Raw genomic sequence first — 22,080 nt, 5'->3', positions numbered from 1 at the left:
AAGATACTCACCACCATTCGCTAGGAAGAATTTTAACAATCAGCTATAAATACAATAATACAGCAACAAAATAAATTACAGCTACGTAAAAAACACAGCATCAAAGTAAAAAAAAACAGTGGCATCGCAAGAAACGTCGTCATTTGACAACTACATACAAGGGTTTTTGGAGGATTCATAAATTTTCTTTGTATTCATCATCGTAATTATTTCCGTGGCCGACTACGCCAATTCTAAGGCTTAGTACTGTCTTTGAACCTTCTGCCCCCGGAAGAAGGAAGACTCGGAGAATTGATCCCCACTATAGACATTTTTTAAGAACAAGTAGTCATTGTGTCGATACACCAACCTTACATAAATTCAAAGCGTACGTTTGTTGGTAGGGATAACTGGGGTGATAGGGTCACCTATTACCCGAAGTTCGCTAACATGTGACCCTGACTCGATGGGTCAGTGAACCTAGCGGTTCACAGTTTAACTATATTCGTAAACATCTATGAGGGGCGGTTAATCAGTTGGGAAATAAATAAAACATTGACAAAGAGTGTAGACAAAAAAGAAAGTGGCGACTTTCTTCGTTACAGTACTCTTAATGCTGAAGGTACTAGTAACGCTGAACGTACTGGTAATGCTGAAGGTACTAGTAACGCTGAAGGTACTAGTAATGCTGAAGGTACTAGTAATATTGAAGGTACTAGTAATGTTGAAGGTACTAGTAAAGCTGGAGGTACTATTGAAGATTCCCTAGAGCCACTAGAGCTCACTGTCAAAAAAAAGAGGAAAGCTTTTTAACATTCCTTTTTTTAGTTATGCCCAGGATCGAAATTAAAAAAAGACTGAAAACATGCATCTTCCGAATTGGTTGCCTCAGATTGCGAAGATTTATTAGGATTCAACTTATGCTATGGTAACGCTGTTGGTAATTGTGATGATGTTGATGTGAAAAGCAGAGAATACACATATGAAGATCTACAAGGAGCAACAGATGCATGCAATAGATATACGAGAATTGACGGAACATGTAAACTCAATAAAAGGGTAATCATATATCACCTCCATCGCATCCCAGGAAGTCCATATATGAAACCGCATTTAAGGAAACAAAGCTATACTCCACCATTCGCTAGCAAGAATTTTAACCATCAGCTATAAAATACATTAATACACCAACAAAATGGTATGCACACCCGCCTTGCACGCAGAAGGTCGTGGGTTCGATTCCCCGGACAGGCAACATCAAAATTGTCAACGGTGGCAAAATACCCCTCAGTAATGTTGCCGACATTTCCTGAGTATTTTAGCCATGTAAAACTTCTGTGGTGGTGGTGTCGTAAGACACGCCGTTCGGACTCGATAAAGAGTAGGTCCCATATCATTGAGCTAATATGAATCGGGGTGCACTCATTGATATGAGAGAAGTCTCCCTTATCCCGTCTTAGGATGTTTGTGGAACAATTATATTATTATGGCGTAAGCATATGTCAAAGGCAATAAATTGATGTATGGCATAAATCACAATTAAGAGGGGTGTTTCTGGGAAAATACTACCTTGGTCAAACTATGGAACTTTTAATATACAGTGACTCCCAGCTCAAATGACCCACCCATGTTTATATTTAAAATTTTTGTTAAAATAAGCGAAATAATATATGCATGAAATGAAAAAACTGTATTTATAGTTCAAGTTGTTCATTATATTTAAGAAAATAAAAAGATATATTAATTCATCTTAAAATAAACACATAAGGTAAATAATCAAAATATCTACATAAATATTTAATATCACACCTGAAATGGTTTCACATTTATTTCTTAATATATTGATATTCACATATTTTTAAAAATATAAAAAAATCACTGATATCTTTCTTTAAATATCTCTTTTTTCACCATTTCCAGAATACGAAAAATACATCTTTCACAATCCATAACAGGGACATGAATACGATTGAATTTATTGCAAGGTGGCATATTTTAAATCTGAAAAAAGTGTATACCGTAGATAAAAGACATCCATTCTTCAACTCTTTTGTACTCTGTACGAACTGCTATTCTCTTACCTCTTTAATGAACTTTTAGCTGCGGGTATTGTAGAGGACTCCTCTTTAGCGACAAAAAGTCTTAAACCTTTTGCATTGTTTTGCAAATACACATTCCATTGCAATGAAATCATATCGAAATTGAATAATTTTTTGTCCTCCGATGACATTGATTTCCACAGATGCCTTGTGTTCGCCGTATCGAATGTAAAATCATATTTTAGAAAAACTCTTGTAATATTGGTCAAACGAGAAATCTTTCCATTCAGTTTAACAACGCTGGAAAAGAAAAAACCATTAGGCAAAAATTTTAAACAAAAATCATAAACATTTACCTCATCTTTGAACCTCGCAATTTGCAAATCATATCCATAATGTAGGCGGGTATTGTTTGATACAGGATTGCCATTAGACGATATAACAAATTATTAGAAATAGGTTTTACCATAGGATACCACATTATTTTTGAATAGGGCATTTGAAGATTATGCTTTAATAAAATGGTGATATATCGTCCCCATGTCATTAAATTTGATTCCTCCGGTGTCAAATTGTAGATAGTTGGATTTTTGGTGAATCTTAAAGAAAAGAGGAAAGAAGTTAATGTTGTTGTAGTGAAAGTTCTACCTTTTTTATAGGGTATGTATTTACCTGGATGAATCTAATAAAGCTGTATACCATGCAGCTGCCAACATCATGTTTGCACAGTAATCAACCGGCACTATTGGTGCGCGCCTCTCATAGCTCGTATTTACGACTCTCAAAGCTCCCATTAAAATACAATATGTTAGACCTGCTGCTCCTTGGATATTGTCCATCCAACCGGCAAATGGTTCTTCTGATGTTGAAAAAACTGTAACAAAAACAAGTAAGAACGGTGTAATGTTCGGTTCAATACGAAGTGTATTGAAATAAGTTGGAAACACACTAAGGCTTATTGATTCATATTGACCATTTTGTGCGTAGAGGTATTCTACCCATTTAGAATCCAAAATACCACAAAAATCCACTTTAGAATGAAAATGTAATAAAACTCTTGGTCTGTTCCAGTACTGCAAGAATCTACTAATTTTTACTATTTTTTTCGATAACATAAAGGAAAAATTGTTATCGTAGTAAAATATAGTAGCTTCTTGCAGGTTCTGGAACAGAGCATCTTTAAATGTTTAGAATTTTCCGAGTTGAGCTTTTGTATCCTCTGGCAACTCTCGCACATGATACAATGAATAGGTAGCATTATCAGCCCAGCTGAAGCCCAGCTGATGGTAACATAATGTGTCAATTGCATTGAATTTATGTCAAATTTTGACATCTTATGTTACCAAAAACGGCAGTTGCTGCTACCTATTCATTGTATCATGCTCTCGCAATACCAAATTACAGCAATTTCGGTTCGAAAATTTGACAAAAACCCTAGGGGGGTTACATTCAATGCTGCATATATTTACATAGTTTTTTTTTCGAGAAAGCTTTCCATGTTTTGGGTACACAAAATTCCAATTAAAAATGTGACTAAAATTCTCAAAAAAAAAAGCTTTAATCTGGTGTTACCTTTATATGGGGGTTATACTAAAACGCCTGTCTGATTTTCTGCAAGGGATGTTAAATATCTGTTATAGCCACAACTTTCAGATGACCAAAAATTAGGAGGTACCATTCTATGAGATTAAACCTATGAAAACGTGGAGCCATACCAACAATTATCTTCTAGAATGTTTTATACCCACATCGAAGACTAAATACAAAATTTCTGCCACTTCGAAGTGATATTGACGCTGCAACCTTTAAAAATGTGGGGGCAAAATGAAGACGCGCGATTTTTTACAAAAGTATAAAAACAGTTTTTGTAGGCTCTTTGCTTAACGGACATAACTCCCAACGAATTTTGGGAGTTATGACCGCAAAGCAAAGCGGGCATAACGCCAAAAATCATTTTGGGAGTTATGTCCGGGCATCCCGAGAAAATATGTATATACTTTTTGGTATGACAGGAGTGTCGTGCTGCCACCGAAGAGAAAAATGCGGCATATAGGGCTACTTTACAATGCGTAGCAACGCGTAGCGCACGAGAGAGATGCAGGAAGAAAAGAAGAGAGGAGAAACGTCTTTTCCGCAGGAAAAAGAGAGAGATGAAAAAGCGGGAGTGTGAAAAAATCGAGATGTACAGGAGCCAGAATGAAGTCCGAAAATTCTACCAAAGAGTCAAGCATCAAACTGATGGCTTTGGTACAGGCACATCCTCCTGTAGAGACCAGCAAGGTAATTTGGTAACTGATATATATAGTGTACTCACGTACGTGTACGACGAAGATACCACAGACCCAATCCCAGAAGATGGTATTGAATGTATACCGCCCAGCCAAGATGAAGTAAAGACAGCAATAAATCGGCTGAAGAATAATAAGGCAGCAGGAGCCGATGGCTTACCAGCCGAACTGTTCAAAACCGGAGGCGACACGCTGATAAGGTGTATTCATCAGCTAGTTAGCACCATCTGACAGGAAGAACGAGTACCCGACGATTGAAACCTCAGTATCATGTGCCCCGTCCACAAGAAGGGAGATAAGACTGTATGCTCTAACTATAGGGGCATAAGTCTACTCCCTATTGCCTACAAGATCGTGTCAGGGATATTGTGCGAACGACTAAAGCCTATGGTCAACGAGATAATTGGACCATACCAATGTGGCTTTAGACCTGGCAAGTCCACCATTGACCAGATATTTACCCTGCGGCAAATCCTGAAGAAGACCCAAGAGATGCAGATCGACTCCTACCACCTTTTTGTCGATTATAAAGCAGTCTTCGACAGCCCGCTGCGTTCAAAGGTATTCCAAGCCATGTCTGAATTTGGTATCCCCGCAAAGCTCATCCGGCTTTGCAAAATGACTTTAACTGACACGAGGTCCTCAGTTAAAATAGGAAAGAACCTCTCCGAAGAGTTTGGTACCAAAATAGGTTTCAGACAAGGAGACAGCCTTTCGTGTGATGTCTTTAACATCCTGCTGGAAAAGGTTATACGAGAGGCAAACGTCAAAAGAAGTGGCACAATCTACACCTATAGTCACATGTTACTTGCTTATGCTGATGATATAGACATCATAGGCCGATCAGTAAAAGAAGTAACTGTTACCTTTATGAAGGTCGAAGGAGAATCTGCTAAAGTGGGTCTGGCGGTAAACGGTGAGAAGACCAAGTTGATGGTGTCGACGCGCAATGCTGTGACTGTGGAAGTTGGTTCCTATAATATTGAGGTAGTAAAAGACTTCGTCTACCTCGGTACCTCCGTAAACACAACAAACAACATCAGTTGTGAAATAAAAAGAAGAATTGTATTGGCAAACAGATGCTACTTTGGTTTAAGTAAGCAGTTTAAAAACAAAGCCACATCTCGTCAAACAAAAATAACGCTCTACAAAACACTGATACTACCCGTGCTGATGTATGGCTCCGAAGCCTGGGTACTTGCGCAAGCAGACATGGCAGTGTTTGGTGTGTTTGAGAGAAAAATTCTTCGAAAGATCTATGGACCAATCTGCGTTGACGGTGAATATCGACGTCGCATGAACCACGAGCTGTATCTGCTATACAACGACATCAATATTGTTAAACGTATCGAGATGCAGCGATTGCTTTGGCTAAGAATGAGCGATGATGAACCCGGTAAAAAGGCGTATAAATACGGACCGCTTGGCGGTGCACGCAGAATTGGCAGGCCAAGGAATAGATGACGCAAACAAGTGGATGATGAGATGAAAAGGCGCGGTATTCCAGAGTGCGAAGCCACAAATTGAGAGAAATGGAGATCTTTTCTTAGTTCGGCCTATGGAACAAATGTTCTGTAATGTGCCAGCTAAGTAAGTAATGTACCCGAAGGAGTGGACCAATTGAGTCCATTGTGCACGCAGAATTGGCAGGCCAAGGAATAGATGGCGCAAACAAGTGGATGATGAGATGAAAAGGCGCGGTATTCCAGAAAGCGAAGCAAAAAATAGAGAGAATTGGAGATCTTTTCTTAGTTCGGCCTATAGAACAGATGTTCTGTAATGGGCCAGCTAAGTAAGTAAGTACTTTTTGGGGTCTCCGACGGAATGACAAAGTACATTATACCCTCCATATTATTGTATATATATACATATATATTTAAGGCCCACATAATAGCCCCCACAGAACAATCTAACTCAAACATACCACATGTTGCAATGGAAATTCGAATCTCATTATACCCTCAGCATTTATGCTAACGAGGGTATATACACTTTTGGACGAAATGTGTTTCAGACAATTTGAAGTTGATTGAGCCATGTCCATCCGTCTGTCTGGAGGTCCAAAATTTGGTTTTCGTAATATTTTGTCCAAACTTAGTTTAAGTTCGAAGATGGGTTATATCAGTTCACTCCTTCCGGTACCTCCCCCTCAAAAGTTCGAAATTGTACGGAAAATTTGTGCACACGATAACATTTGAAGGAAGTAACCGATTTGGTCCATACTTTGCACATCGTGAAACTTCTACCTGACTTAAATGAGGTTCCAATATGGACTCAATCGGTCCACTCCTTCGGGTACCTCCAACACAAAATTTCGAAAAAGTTCAGTTTAGGGCCTACTCTCAAATCGCTTTGATTTTTGTTGTAACAACTTGTATTCACTGTCCCCTATACGACGGTACATGTTTCATCAGGGGCAAGTCCATACTTCCTGAGAAAATCGGTCCACTTCTTCTGGTACCTCCCTCACAAAAGTTTTAAGCATTTCGCTAAAAATGATGTGCACGGTAACTCTCGAAGGTAGTAACCGAGTTGGTGCATACTGTGCACATCGTAATATTTCTACGACACATAGATTAGGTTCGAATATGGACTATATATGCCAACTCCTTCGGGTAAAACCCCTACGACATCAGTAGCTGGAGCGGACGGTAAGGTTCGAACGGATCAGCCGATTCGGTCCAAAATTTGCCTTTCGCAATATTTTGTCCAAAAATAGTTTAATTTCGAAGATGGGTTATATCGGTTCACTCCTTCCGGTACCTCCAACACAAAAGTTCGGAAATGTTCAGAAAATTTGTGCGCACGATAACTCTTGAAGGAAGTAACCGATTTGGTCCATACTTTGCACATAGCGAAATTTCTACCAGACTTAGATTCTAATATGGACTCAATCGGTCCACTCCTTGGGGTACATTACTTACTTAGCTGGCCCATTTCAGAACATTTGTTCCATAGGCCGGACTAAGAAAAGATCCCCATTTCTCTCTATTTGTTGCTTCGCACTCTGGAATACCGCGCCTTTTCATCTCATCATCCACTTGTTTGCGCCATCTATTCCTTGGCCTGCCAATTCTGCGTGCACCGCCAAGCGGTCCGTGTTTATACGCCTTTTTAGCGGGTTCATCATCGCTCATTCTTATGATATGGCCTAGCCAACGCAATCGCTGCATCTCGATACGTTTAACAATATTGATGTCGTTGTATAGCAGATACAGCTCGTGGTTCATGCGACGTCGATATTCACCGTCAACGCAGATTGGTCCTTAGACCTTTCGAAGAATTTTTCTCTCAAACACACCAAGCACTGCCATGTCTGCTTGCGCAAGTACCCAGGCTTCGGAGCCATACATCAGCACGGGTAGTATTGGTGTTTTGTAGAGCGTTATTTTTGTTTGACGAGATGTGGCTTTGTTTTTAAACTGCTTACTTAAACCAAAGTAGCATCTGTTGGCCAATACAATTCTTCTTTTTATTTCACAACTGATGTCGTTTGTTTGTGTTTACGGAGGTGCCAAGGTAGACGAAGTCTTTTACTACCTCAATATTATAGGAACCAACTTCCACAGTCGGTCCGAGCTCAATGGAAGCATTGCGCGTCGACACCATCAACTTGGTCTTCTCATCGTTTACCGCCAGACCCACTTTAGCAGATTCTCCTTCGACCTTCATAAAGGTATCAGTTACTTATTTTACTGATCGGCCCATGATGTCTATATCATCAGCATAAGCAAGTAACATGTGACTATTGGTGTAGATTGTGTCACTTCTTTTGACGTTTGCCTCTCGTATAACCTTTTCCAGCAGGAAGTTGAAGAGATCACACGAAAGGCTGTCTCCTTGTCTGAAACCTCTTTTGGTACAAAACTCTTCGGAGAGGTTCTTTCCTATTTTAATTGAGGACCTCGTGTCAGTTAAAGTCATTTTACAAACCGGATGAGCTTTACGGGGATACCAAATTCAGACATGGCTTGGAATACCTTTGAACGCAGCGGGCTGTCGAAGGCTGCTTTATAATCGACAAAAAGGTGGTAGGTGTCGATCTGCATCTCTAGGGTCTTCTCCAGGATTTGCCGCAGGGTAAATATCTGGTCAATGGTGGACTTGCCAGGTCTAAAGCCGCAATGGTATGGTCCAATTATCTCGTTGACCATAGGCTTTAGTCGTTCGCACAATATCCCTGACACGGTCTTGTAGGCAATAGGGAGTAGACTTATGCCTCTATAGTTAGAGCATACAGTCTTATTTCCCTTCTTGTGGACGGGGCACAGGATACTCAGGTTCCAATCGTCTGATGAATACACCTTATCAGCGTGTCGCCTCCGGTTTTGAACAGCTCGGCTGGTAATCCATCGTCTCCTACTGCCTTATTATTCTTCAGCCGATTTATTGCTGTCTTTACCTCATCTTGGCTGGGCGGTATACATTCAAAAACATCTTCTGGGATTGGGACTGTGGTATCTTCGTCGTCTTCGCTGCTATTGGATACCAACAGGTTTGAAAAATGCTCTTTCCATATCCTGAGTACACTATCTGTATCAGTTACCAAATTACCTTGCTGGTCTCTACAGGAGGATGTGCCTGTACCAAAGCCATCAGTTTGATGCTTGACTCTTTGGTAGAATTTTCGGACTTCATTCTGGTTCCTGTACATTTCGCTTTTTTCACACACTCCGCTTTTCCATCTCTCTCTTTTTCCTGCGGAAAAGACGTTTCTCCTTTTTTCTTTTTCTCCCTGTATCTCTCTCGTGAGCTACGCGTTGCTACGGATTGTAAAGTAGCCCTATATGCCGCATTTTTCTCTTCGGTGGCAGCACGACACTCCTGATCATACCATGGATTCCTTGGTGGAGGTCTCTGGTATCCAAGTATGGATTTTGCGGCTGTTTGCATGGAGTGGGCTTTGATTAAGCAATTGGGCTAGTTGAGTGGAATATGTTGTGGCTATCTGTTGTGATTGCAGCTTACCGATGTCTAACTTTCGTGTTGTGTCTGTTCGTACTTTGTTTGCTACGTTTAAGCGGGTGCGTACATTTGCTGCAACAAGGTAGTGGTCCGAATGAATGTTTGCGCCTCGGAACGATCGTAAATCCAACACGCTCGATGAATGTCTTCCATCTATTACAACATGATCAATTTGATTTCTTGTTTTCTGATCTGGAGACAGCCAGGTGCCCTTATGAATATCGAGATGATTAAATCTGGTACTGCTAACTACCATGTTTTTTGCAGCTGCAAAGTCTATCAGCCTCATACCATTGTCAGCTGTTTCACTGTGGAGACTGAATTTCCCGACTGTTGGGCCAAAGATATTCTCCCTTCCAATTTTGGCATTCAAATCGCCTAGAATGATTTTAATGTCATGGGCAGGGCAACGGTCATATGTTTCTTCTAAGCGCTCGTAAAATATATCTTTGGTCTGTTCGTCCTTTTCATCAGTGGGAGCATGAGCGCAAATAAAGCTGATATTGAAGAATTTAGCTTCTACTCGAATTGCAGCAAGTCTTTCATTCACTGGGGTGAAGCTTGATACCAGATGTTTTAGCCTCCAACTAACTATGAATCCGCAGCCAAACTCATGCTTTATGTCATGGCAGCTATAATACGGTGCGTCACCTTTAGGTTTTGTTGTGACGCCTTTCCCAATCCATCGTATTTCCTGTATGACAGTAATATCGGTCTTGTACTTTTCAAGTACGTCTGAAAATGCGAAGACTGCACCTTCTCTATAAAGAGTGCGAACATTCCAGGTGCAGATTCGCAGATCATGGTCCTTGGTGTCCACTTGAGATGAAAGAGGGACCAAGATAAATCCTGGGCTTTTGTCATGTTAAAACCGGTCAGTACCGTTGCTTGGTATCTTCCATCCCCTGCTTACTTAAACCAAAGTAGCATCTGTTGGCCAATACAATTCTTTTTTTTTATTTCACAACTGATGTCGTTTGTTGTGTTTACGGAGGTGCCGAGGTAGACGATAAACAGCAGGTCTCATTTCATTGAGCTAATTGGAATCGGGGTGCACTCATTGATATGAGAGACGTCTCCCTTGTCCCTTCAGGGATGTTTGTGGAAGGATTATACATATATATATAAAAAAATAATTACTTACCAATTGCAGGTCGAAATATACAAATCGGCAATGACTCAGCATGGGTCTGAATAAATTCCTCCGACACAGCTTTAGTGAAAGTGTATGTGTTGGGATATTTTCCTATAAGGGTCGGCGTTAGAGAATCAAATTGTTCAGGGGATAGCGATTTCTTTATATTTAAAAGTTGTTCACAAGTTACGCTCAACTTGTCTTTACTAAATCCTTCTTCGCAGTGTATTGTCGTACAATTAACAAATGCCGTGGAGACGTGAACAAAAGACTGCAACAAAAATAAAGTGGCTAAACTCTTTTTATAATAATTTTGAAATGCCGACTGCTGGTTATCTATTCTTTTTTTATAAACCAACCAACTTTGTCGTTCAATACAGCGACTCACCCACCTTTAAACGTTTCATTTTATTTGCCATCTTGATAATATCCGCCGTACCATGAACATTTATTTCCGTTGCCAGACTTAGTGTTTCATTAAATCTAACAGTTGCAGCACAATGCATTATCACTTCAACATTTTCAATTAAAGTTCGATAATCGTCATTAGCTAAACCCAAATTCTCTCGTGAACAATCTCCTTCCATCAATTGAATGTGATCCGGAAATTTGGGACGTAATTTATGAAGCTTTTCAAATAACTGAAAATGAAAATTGTCAAAAATGATGTGACCATTAATTTACAGAGATTTTTAATATACTTACTGGCGATTTCAAAATATCATTAAAACGTTCAACTATTGACTCATGCCCCGATTTAGGCCGTAATAACACATAAATACGTCTTACTTTAGTAGAGCGTAAAATCTTTTCAATTAGCACTGTGGTAATGGAGAGAAAAAAGTGAAATTATATAAATTGATATGTAAATGTTTCTAAAAGCATTTGCTTTAATACATTTATTAAATAATCCATTTGACTAGTTTAACTGTTCTTAATTCTGTGTCGAGAGGGAATAAGCGACTTTATTAAGTTAACGGATTTACATAGTATATATACGTCACTAAAGTCCGAAAGAATTGTCACATCCGGTGCTCAGTGAGCACCGACCGAAAGATAAAAGAACGAAAGGACGAACGATTAGCAATCTAGTTCGGCACGTCATTCTCGTATCATAATGTGACGCCGTCGTCTGCATTAACTGATGCCTTTGTAAAGGTAATGAATTTTGTTCACATATTGTATTTTACACATACGCACACACAACTTTATTCTGGGTGACGTAGGGGATGGAAGATACCAAGGAACGGTCCTGACCGGTTTTAACATGGCAAAGCCCAGTATTTATCTTGGTCCCTCTTTCATCTCAAGTGGACACTGACCTCCGCGTGGTGTCACCTGGGGAACTGCCTTTAACACCCGTTAAAGGTAGTAAGCTAACATCTGCCGCGCGTTCACCCATAAGAACGTTAAAAACTTGGGTTTGGGCGTCGGGTTAGTAACCCTCCCCTAGAAAAAACAGTCTACTATGAAAAAACGAAAGAAAAGAAAAACAAACCCCTATAAAGTTGACGAACCCCGCAAACGTTTTAAGGACCATGATCTGCGAATCTGCACCTGGAATGTTCGCACTCTTTATAGAGAAGGGGCAGTCTTCGCATTGGCAGACGTACTTGAAAAGTACAAGGCCGATATTACTGCCATACAGGAAATACGATGGATTAGGAAAGGCGTCACAACAACACCTAAAGGTGACGCACTGTATTATAGCTGCCATGACATAAAGCATGAGTTTGGTTGCGGATTTGTAGTTAGTCGGAGACTAAAACATCTGGTATCCAGCTTAACCGCAGTGAATGAAAGATTTGCTGCAATTCGAATAAAAGCTAAATTCTTCAACATCAGCTTTATTTGCGCTCATGCTCCCACTGAAGAAAAGGACGAACAGACCAAAGATATATTTTACGAGCGCTTAGAAGAAACATATGACCGTTGCCCTGTCCATGAAATTAAAATCATTCTAGGCGATTTTAATGCCAAAATTGGAAAGGAGAATATCTTTGGCCCAACAGTCGGGAAATTCAGTATCCACAGTGAAACATCTGACAATGGTATGAGGCTGATAGACTTTGCAGCTGCAAAAAACATGGTAGTTAGCAGTACCAGATTTAATCATCTCGATATTTATAAGGGCACCTGGCTGTCGCCAGATCAGAAAACAAGAATTCAAATTGATCATGTTGTGATAGATGGAATACATTCATCGAGCGTGTTGGATTTACGATCGTTGCGAGGCGCAAACATTGATTCGGACCACTACCTTGTTGCAGCAAAGGTACGCACCCGCTTAAACGTAGCAAACAAAGTACGTACAGACACAACACGAAAGTTAGACATCGGTAAGCTGCAATCACAACAGATAGCCACAGCATATTCCACTCAACTGGCCTAATTGCTTAATCAAAGCACTCCTCATCCCGATAACATATCAGCGCAATGGCAAATCATTACCCACTCCATGCAAACAGACGCAAAATCCATACTTGGATACCACAGACCTCCACCAAGGAATCCATGGTATGATCAGGAGTGTCGTGCTGCCACCGAAGAGAAAAATGCGGCATATGGGGCTACTTTACAATCCGTAGCAACGCGTAGCGTACGACAGTGATACAGGGAGAAAAGGAGAGAGGAGAAACGTCTTTTCCGCAGGAAAAAGAGAGAGATGGAAAAGCGGGAGTGTGAAAAAATCGAGATGTACAGGAGCCAGAATGAAGTCCGAAAATTCTACCAAAGAGTCAAGCATCAAACTGATGGCTTTGGTACAGGCACATCCTCCTGTAGAGACCAGCAAGGTAATTTGGTAACTGATACAGATACTGTACTCAGGATATGGAAAGAACATTTTTCAAAACTGTTGGTATCCAATAGCAGCGAAGACAACGAAGATACCACAGTCCCAATCCCAGAAGATGGTATTGAATGTATACCGCCCAGCCAAGATGAGGTAAAGACAGCAATAAATCGGCTGAAGAATAATAAGGCAGCAGGAGCCGATGGCTTACCAGCCGAGCTGTTCAAAACCGGAGGCGACACGCTGATAAGGTGTATTCATCAGCTAGTTAGCACCATCTGGCAGGAAGAACGAGTACCCGACGACTGGAACCTGAGTATCCTGTGCCCCGTCCACAAGAAGGGAGATAAAACTGTATACTCTAACTATAGGGGCATAAGTCTACTCCCTATTGCCTACAAGATCGTGTCAAGGATATTGTGCGAACGACTAAAGCCTATGGTCAACGAGATAATTGGACCATACCAATGCGGCTTTAGACCTGGCAAGTCCACCATTGACCAGATATTTACCCTGCGGCAAATCCTGGAAAAGACCCAAGAGATGCAGATCGACACCTACCACCTTTTTGTCGATTATACAACAGCCTTCGACAGCCCGCTGCGTTCAAAGGTATTCCAAGCCATGTCTGAATTTGGTATCCCCGCAAAGCTCATCCGGCTTTGTAAAATGACTTTAACTGACACGAGGTCCTCAGTTAAAATAGGAAGGAACCTCCGAAGAGTTTGATACCAAAGAGGTTTCAGACAAGGAGACAGCCTTTCGTGTGATCTCTTTAACATCCTGCTAGAAAAGGTTGTACGAGAGGCAAACGTCAAAAGAAGTGGCACAATCTACACCAATATTCACATGTTACTTGCTTATGATGATGATACAGACATCATGGGCCGTTCAGTAAAAGAAGTAACTGATACATTTATGAAGGTCGAAGGAGAATCTGCTAATGTGGGTCTGGCGGTAAACGGCGAGAAGACCAAGCTGATGGTGTCGACGCGCAATGCGTCCATTGAGCTCGGACCGACTGTGGAAGTTGGTTCCTATAATATTGAGGTAGTAAAAGACTTCGTCTAGCTCGGCACCTTCGTAAACACAACAAACGACATCAGTTGTGAAATAAAAAGAAGAATTGTATTGGCCAACAGATGCTACTTTGGTTTAAGTAAGCAGTTTAAAAACAAAGCCACATCTCGTCAAACAAAAATATCGCTCTACAAAACACTGATACTACCCGTGCTGATGTATGGTTCTGAAGCCTGGGTACTTGCGCAAGCAGATGAGGCAGTGATTGACGGTGAATATCGACGTCGCATGAACCACGATGTATGGTATGGTTCCGAACCGTCGACGTCGCATGAACCACGAGCTGTATCTGCTGTACAACGACATCAATATTGTTAAACGTATCGAGATGCAGCGATTGCATTGGCTAGGCCATATCATAAGAATGAGCGATGATGAACCCGCTAAAAAGGATTATAAATACGGACCGCTTGGCGGTGAACGCAAAATTGGCAGGCCAAGGAATAGATGCCTGCCTTTTAATAATGCCAGGCCTATTTTCTGGAGTTGTTTAAATTAATCTTTTGTTGTTTGGTCCTTTTCGGTGTATGTATAGGTACTACATGTGTTTGTATACAAATGAACGAACTTACAAACGAACGATTCAGATCCGGTGAACGATAGAACGAAACCGCAGATGACCGGCAACGAAGATTGAAATGCTGAACTCAAAAAGAAAGACCTAGTTCACTTAAAAGAGCTAAACTAAAAAGAGCGTTCAGCTTAAAGGGATTGAAATTACAACTCTAGATCACATCAACAAAGCATACCATTTTCCCAAATTTGCTGATATTACACATTTTATTTACACCCACAGTTTCTTTCCTCACAATGCAGAGAGGTTGTAATAAATCTGTTTTAAAAAAAATGTAACGCCTATAAGAATTAGTCCAAGACCCCGCTTTCAGTATTCCAGCCTTTTTCTCAACGATTTATAAAATCCATTAAAAATTGTAATCAAACTCCAGATAAGCTCGAAATTTCAAAAGATGAAGAATTTTTACCTGTTGAAATGGACCTTAACTTTTGGGCAAAAACGTCAAATTGTTCACTTTAAGGTCTACATCCCTTTTATACCCTCCACCATAATATGGGTCGTCCGATAGAACTTTGTAAATTGCTATAGAAGTTACTATTACTCTGTCCATTCTAGATTGTGGCCTCAATATCCGAACGAAATGGTTGAAATATGGTATTTAGTCTTCGTTGGGGGTTGAAGGTTGTAGCCTCAATATCGCACCGAAATGCCTACAATTCGCTACTTAGTCTTCGTTGGGGTATTTTTAGGGTTTTTGGCCGCAATGTTTCAACAAAATGGCTGAAATTGTGATATTGTCGACCTGAAATATGTCCTCATATAACCCAAATAGAACGGTACCTTCCGATTTTCGGTATTTTGTAGGTTGTGGCCTCAATATCCAACCGAAATGACTGAAATTCGGTACTTTGTTTTCGTTGGGATTACAAAACCTTCCACCTAAAATTTATCGGTTTAGGCTACATTTTCATATAGCCCCCAATAAAATGGTAGCTTCCGATTTACAGTATTTGAAGGTTTTGGCCGCAATATTCCACCAAAATGGCTAACATCTGGTAGTTAGACTTCGTTGGGGGTATACAACTTTCCACATGAAATTTATCGAAATGGCTGAAATTCGGTACTTATCCCACCAAAATTACTGAAATTCGGTACTTTGTTTTCGATGGGGTTACAGATATTCATATAGCCCCCAATAAAGAGGTAGCTTCCGATTTTTTTAGTATTTTGAAGGTTTTGGTCGCAATATCCCACCAAAATGGCTAACATCGGGTATTTAGTCTTCGTTGGGGGTATAAAACTTTCCACCTAAAATTTATCGGTATGAGCCACATTTTCATATAGCCCCCAATGAAAGGATAGCTTCCGATTTTTTAGCGTTTTAAAGGTTTTGGCCGCAATATCCCACCAAAATGACTAACATCTGGTAGTTAGACTTCGTTGGGTGTATAAAACTTTCCACCTGAAATTTATCTGTATAGGCCACATTTTCATATAGCCCCCCAATAGAGGATAGCGTCCAATTTTCAGTATTTTGAAAGTTTTGGTCCCACTATCCCGCCGAAAATGACTGAAATTCGGTACTTAGTCTTCGTCGGGGTTATAACACCTTTCACCTGAAATTTATCGGTATAGGTTCAGATTTTGATATAGACCCCAGTAAGGAGGTAGCTTCCGATTTTTAGTATTTTTGACTGTTGTGGCCTCAATATCCCATCAAATGGCTGAATTTTGGTATTAAGTCTTCTTTGTCGGCATAAAACTTTCCACCTGAAAATTGTCGGTACTCGTACAGTTCCATGTCTTCGTATAAAACGATACCTCCCGATTTTCGGTATTTTGAAAGTTGTGGCCTCAATATCCCACAGAAGTGGCTGAAATTTGGTATATAGTCTTCGTTTGTGGTATAAAACTTTCCACCGGAAATTTATCAGTATGGGTCCACGTTATCGTTTAGCCTCCATAGAAGGGTACCTTCCGATTTGCGGTATTTTGAAGGCTGTGACCTCAACATCCTACCGAAATAGCTATAATTTGGTACTTAGTCTTCGTTTGGGGGTATAAACCTTCCACCTGAAATTTGTCTGTATAGGTCCATGTCTTCACATAGCCCCCACAGAACGATACCTTCAGATTTTAAGTATTTTATTCACATTATCCAACAGAAATGAAGACAAATTTATATTTAGTCTGCTTTTTATTCAATCCAAGTTTTCATATAACTCCGTAGAACGGAAATTACCGATATTGAGAAATTTAAAGTTTCAGCCACATCCCTCAACAGAAATTACTGAAATCCGGTTAAAAATAATTAATACTTTTAAGGTGTATAAAATGATAGGCCGGACTAACCTTAACGTCGTTTTTACTTATTCCCTTTTCAGTTGTTATTTTTTATTTTTTTAGTTTTAGCCAACATTAGGCATGTTCGATAACTTCGCAAGTAAAAAGTATTTGCAAGTTCTTGCAACTACTTGCAAGTACTTCTCATTTCTCTTTTACTGAACAAGTTTGTTATCGAACAGCATTTTGTAAAAGTTTGTACAAACTTTTGAGTTATGGTACAGAACTATTATTTACCACATTCGCTAGCAAAGCTACTTCTGTTTGCATATACTTTTTTTGCATTTTTTTTGCGAATATCGAAAATACCACCACTTAGTCGTGTAGGGCATGGAAAATTAAAATAAATGCGTAGTCACGTTTCATCAGCCGTTTAAAAAGTTTCCTCAAGGATTGCACTCTTGTTTTCTATTGCTGTCATATTTATTATTTTTGAAATCGCTTTCAGTGCGGGAACTTTTTGGCCAAATGCGTTTTCGTTATCAGGACAAATTCCCATTCACGGTACTCGCGTGGTAATCTTTGGATATAGCACTGAAGTACGTATTTTCAAAATATTGCAAATTTATTTGATTTTTAACACTCAAACTTACTTACTTAGCTGGCCCATTACAGAACATTTGTTCCATAGGCTGAACTAAGAAAAGATCTGCATTTCTCTCTATTTGTTGCTTCGCACTCTGGAATACCGCGCCTTTTCATCTCATCATCCACTTGTTTGCGCCATCTATTCCTTGGCCTGCCAATTCTGCGTGCACCGCCAAGCGGTCCGTATTTATACGCCTTTTTAGCGGGTTCATCATCGCTCATTCTTATGATATGGCCTAGCCAACGCAATCGCTGCATCTCGATATGTTTCACAATATTGATGTCGTTGTATAGCAGATACAGCTCGTGGTTCATGCGACGTCAATATGTCCGTAGATCTTTCGAAGAATTTTTCTCTTCGCTTCGGAGCCATACATCAGCACGGGTAGTATCAGTGTTTTGTAGAGCGTTATTTTTGTTTGACGAGATGTGGCTTTGTTTTTAAACTGCTTACTTAAACCAAAGTAGGATCTGTTGGCCAATACAATTCTTCTTTTTATTTCACAACTGATGTCGTTTGTTGTGTTTACGGTGGTGCCGAAGTAGACGAAGTCTTTTACTACCTCAATATTATAGGAACCAACTTCCACAGTCGGTCCGAGCTCAATGGACGCATTGCGCGTCGACACCATCAACTTGGTCTTCTCACCGTTTACCGCCAGACCCACATTAGCAGATTCTCCTTCGACCTTCATAAAGATATCAGTTACTTTCTTTACTGATCGTCCCATGATGTCTATATCATCAGCATAAGCAAGTAACATGTGACTATTGGTGTAGATTGTGCCACTTCTTTTGACGTTTGCCTCTCGTATAACCTTTTCCAGCAGGATGTTGAAGAGATCACATGAAAGGCTGTCTCCTTGTCTGAAACCTCTTTTGGTACCAAACTCTTCGGAGAGGTTCTTTCCTATTTTAACTGAGGACCTCGTGTCAGTTAAAGTCATTTTACAAAGCCGGATGAGCTTTGCGGGGATACCAAATTCAGACATGGCTTGGAATACCTTTAAAAGCAGCAGGCTGTCGAAGGCTGCTTTATAATCGACAAAAAGGTGGTAGGTGTCGATCTGCATCTCTTGGGTCTTCTCCAGGATTTGCCGCAGGGTAAATACCTGGTCAATGGTGGACTTGCCAGGTCTATAGCCGCATTGGTATTGTCCAATTATCTCGTTGACCATAGGCTTTAGTCGTTCGCACAATATCCCTGACACGATCTTGTAGGCAGTAGGGAGTAGACTTATGCCCCTATAGCAGCGATGACCACAGAAATACTACCAAAGCGAAGACGTGTATGAAAGTATGAGTGAAAAAAGCAACAACCACATTATGTTTTTGTTTGTTTTCATTCATTTACACTGTACGTGAGAGAGAGAAGCAAATGCAAAAACAACTCAGTGGGCGCCCTCACTATACGATCTAAGCAAAGAAGCTCGTCCCTGCCCTATAGTTAGAGCATACAGTCTTATCTCCCTTCTTGTGGACGGGGCACAGGATACTCAGGTTTCAATCGTCGGGTACTCGTTCTTCCTGCCAGATGGTGTTAACTAGCTGATGAATACACCTTATCAGCGCGTCGCCTCCGGTTTTGAACAGCTCGGCTGGTAAGCCATGGGCTCCTGCTGCCTTATTATTCTTCAGCCGATTTATTGCTGTCTTTACCTCATCTTGGCTGGGCTGTATACATTCAATACCATATTCTGGGATCTTCGCTGCTATTGGATACCAACAGTTTTGAAAAATGTTCTTTCCATATCCTGAGTACACTATCTGTATCAGTTACCAAATTACCTTGCTGGTCTCTACAGGAGAATGTGCCTGTACCAAAGCCATCAGTTTGATGCTTGACTCTTTGGTAGAATTTTCGGACTTCATTCTGGCTGCTGTACATCTCGATTTTTTCACACTCCCGCTTTTCCATCTCTCTCTTTTTCCTGCTGAAAAGACGTTTCTCCTCTCTCCTTTTCTCCCTGTATCTCTCTCGTGCGCTACGCGCTGCTACGGATTGTAAAGTAGCTCTATATGCCGCATTTTTCTCTTCGATGGCAGCACGACACTCCTGTTCATACCATGAATTCCTTTGTGGAGGTCTCTGGAATCCAAGTATGGATTTTGCGGCTGTTTGCATGGAGTGGGCAATGCTTTAGCATTGCGCTGATATGTTGTCGGGATGAAGAGTGCTTTGATTAAGCAATTGGGCTAGTTGAGTGGAATATGCCGTGGCTATCTGTTGTGATTGCAGCTTACCGATGTCTAACTTTCGTGTTGTGTCTGTGCGTACTTTGTTTGCTACGTTTAAGCGGTTGCGTACCTTTGCTGCAACAAGGTAGTGGTCCGAATCAATGTTTGCGCCTCGGAACGATCGTAAATCCAAGACGCTCGATGAATGTCTTCCATCTATCACAACATGATCAATTTGATTTCTTGTTTTCTGATCTGGAGACAGCCAGGTGCCCTTTTGAATATCGAGATAATTAAATCTGGTACTGCTAAGTACCATGTTTTTTGCAGCTGCAAAGTCTATCAGCCTCATACCATTGTCAGATGTTTCACTGTGGAGACTGAATTTCCCGGCTGTTGGGCCAAAGATATTCTCCCTTCCAATTTTGGCATTAAAATCGCCTATCAGCTTGTCTTATTTAATGATCTTCTATTTGGATCATGATTGAACCATACGCAATGATTGAACCATTTCAATAGTAATTTCAAACACATGACAACACTGTTTCTATGTTATAATTTATCTTTCTTCTTTCCATCAAAGTATCTATGCCTTGTGCTAATAAGTATTCGTTACATTTTTAGCAACTGTCATTTTGCTTAGAGGTAGTTTACACTATCTATCAATGTCATATGACACGAAATAAAAACATTCCATATCTACCCACGCAGGCAATGTGGAGACGTAATTTTATTACATTTTTGCTGGTGTGGACGCACAAAGTAAATGGCGTAAGGAAAATCCCAATATTGCACATATTAGCGACTATATAATGATGGAAAATTTCATGTCATATGACATTTACATATAGTGTAAACTACCCCTTACTAGTTATCATTAACTTGTGCACTTCGATTTCAACCATCAAACAGATCAAAACGTTCGATTCCAGTTTTATATTCGATTCATCTTTGTTGTTATATATTTTATTAAATAAAGCCTTATTATTTAAACATTAATCAACGCGTGCTTACTTTCAATTTAAATACACAACACTCAAGGGCAACGTACCTTTTCCAAGAAAACCTGTTCCACCTGTAACAAATACTGTTTTATTTTCAAAAAATTGCTGAATATCTGTGTCCATTTTGTTCTCCGTAGAATTTTCTTAATATAATTAGATTTTTTCTTTTTAAAAATCTGTGCTTGTACCCGTTTAAATGTTACTAAAGAAACTGAGCGACAAATGTATTTTTGTCATCTATTTTATATTTTTAATAACTGTATACTCAAGTCCGTCTAAACGCACTACAGTAATAATTGAATATTAGCTACACACAGCTGTTTTTCGTTTGTTATCTCAATGCATTGATTATTGCTCACTTCCGGGATTTTTAATTCACTCTTCACGCCTTTGCAAAAGCCTCACAGGTTTCTATCATTCTGGACTTCCCAAACATATGTTCAAAGTTCCTAGTTTCGAAGGTTGTCGGAGAGAACAATGATGAATGATAGCTTATATCCCATTAAATACCAGCAGCGACTTGATGATAACTTGCAGGCATTTTGAATTCGGTAGAGATTTTCTGCCACTAACAGTATGGACCTTACTATGTTTTGAGCAGTATTTAATTCCAGGTATACAATAAAGTGCGAATATGACGTTAAATCCGATTGGACTGCAGATAACTAAATGATTATAATAACCTTTCGTATGAGATATAATATTTCTAAGTTATTGACAGTTAAGAACACATAAAATCCATTAAACTTATTACGCATGGTCATACAAATAATTACCTACTAAAATCTCAACAATCAACTTTCGACATACTTTAATAAAAATATTAAAAACTAGTGGACCCGGCGAACTTTGTCTCGCAGTCATTAAAGGTACATTGAAGTTGAATATTTGCCTTGCGGTTCATTTATTGCGGTCATGGCTATTGCGAGGCGAATTCGATATGGAATTACTTAGATTCGAATGCTTTTATTGTTGTAAAATAATTTCAGTTTAATCTCGGGTTTTGTTGTTCTTAAATTTTTAAAACAACAAGTTTTATTTAAAGTGGGATGTAGTTAAAATTGATTTAATTTCGAATGCATATTTGTCGTTATATATAAAGTTTTTTATACCTTCCATAATATGGAGGGTATAATTAAAGTTGTATTCCGTTTGTAATACATAGAAATA

General features: G+C 39.8%; 1 protein-coding gene across 1 annotated transcript; it reads right to left on the bottom strand.

The window, feature by feature from the left end:
- Positions 1-902: 902 nt before the first annotated feature.
- On the bottom strand, positions 903-21,039 carry LOC141398401 (fatty acyl-CoA reductase wat-like). The gene is made up of 8 exons (XM_073975687.1): positions 20,958-21,039; positions 11,112-11,227; positions 10,799-11,047; positions 10,416-10,677; positions 2,691-2,892; positions 2,375-2,617; positions 2,061-2,318; positions 903-969 (listed from the first exon to the last, which is right to left on the bottom strand). The coding sequence occupies exons 1-8, from the start codon at positions 21,031-21,033 to the stop codon at positions 903-905; spliced, it is 1,473 nt and encodes a 490-aa protein (XP_073831788.1). The 5' UTR covers positions 21,034-21,039.
- Positions 21,040-22,080: the final 1,041 nt, after the last annotated feature.

This window comes from Musca autumnalis, unplaced genomic scaffold (assembly GCF_047663935.1).
Source record: "Musca autumnalis isolate F117 unplaced genomic scaffold, ASM4766393v1 scaffold_3, whole genome shotgun sequence".
Lineage (NCBI taxonomy): Eukaryota > Metazoa > Arthropoda > Insecta > Diptera > Muscidae > Musca > Musca autumnalis.
This window is presented reverse-complemented; position numbering and strand designations above follow the sequence as displayed.

Excerpts from the sequence above, each read along its gene's own strand:
- LOC141398401 (XM_073975687.1), bottom strand. The coding sequence starts at position 21,033 with ATGGACACAGATATTCAGCAATTTTTTGAAAATAAAACAGTATTTGTT. Across the intron at positions 2,893-10,415 it reads TATATTTCGACCTGCAATTG|TTTTTTCAACATCAGAAGAA; the intron begins GTAAGTAATTAT and ends TTTTTGTTACAG. Across the intron at positions 2,319-2,374 it reads TTGCGAGGTTCAAAGATGAG|CGTTGTTAAACTGAATGGAA; the intron begins GTAAATGTTTAT and ends TTTCTTTTCCAG.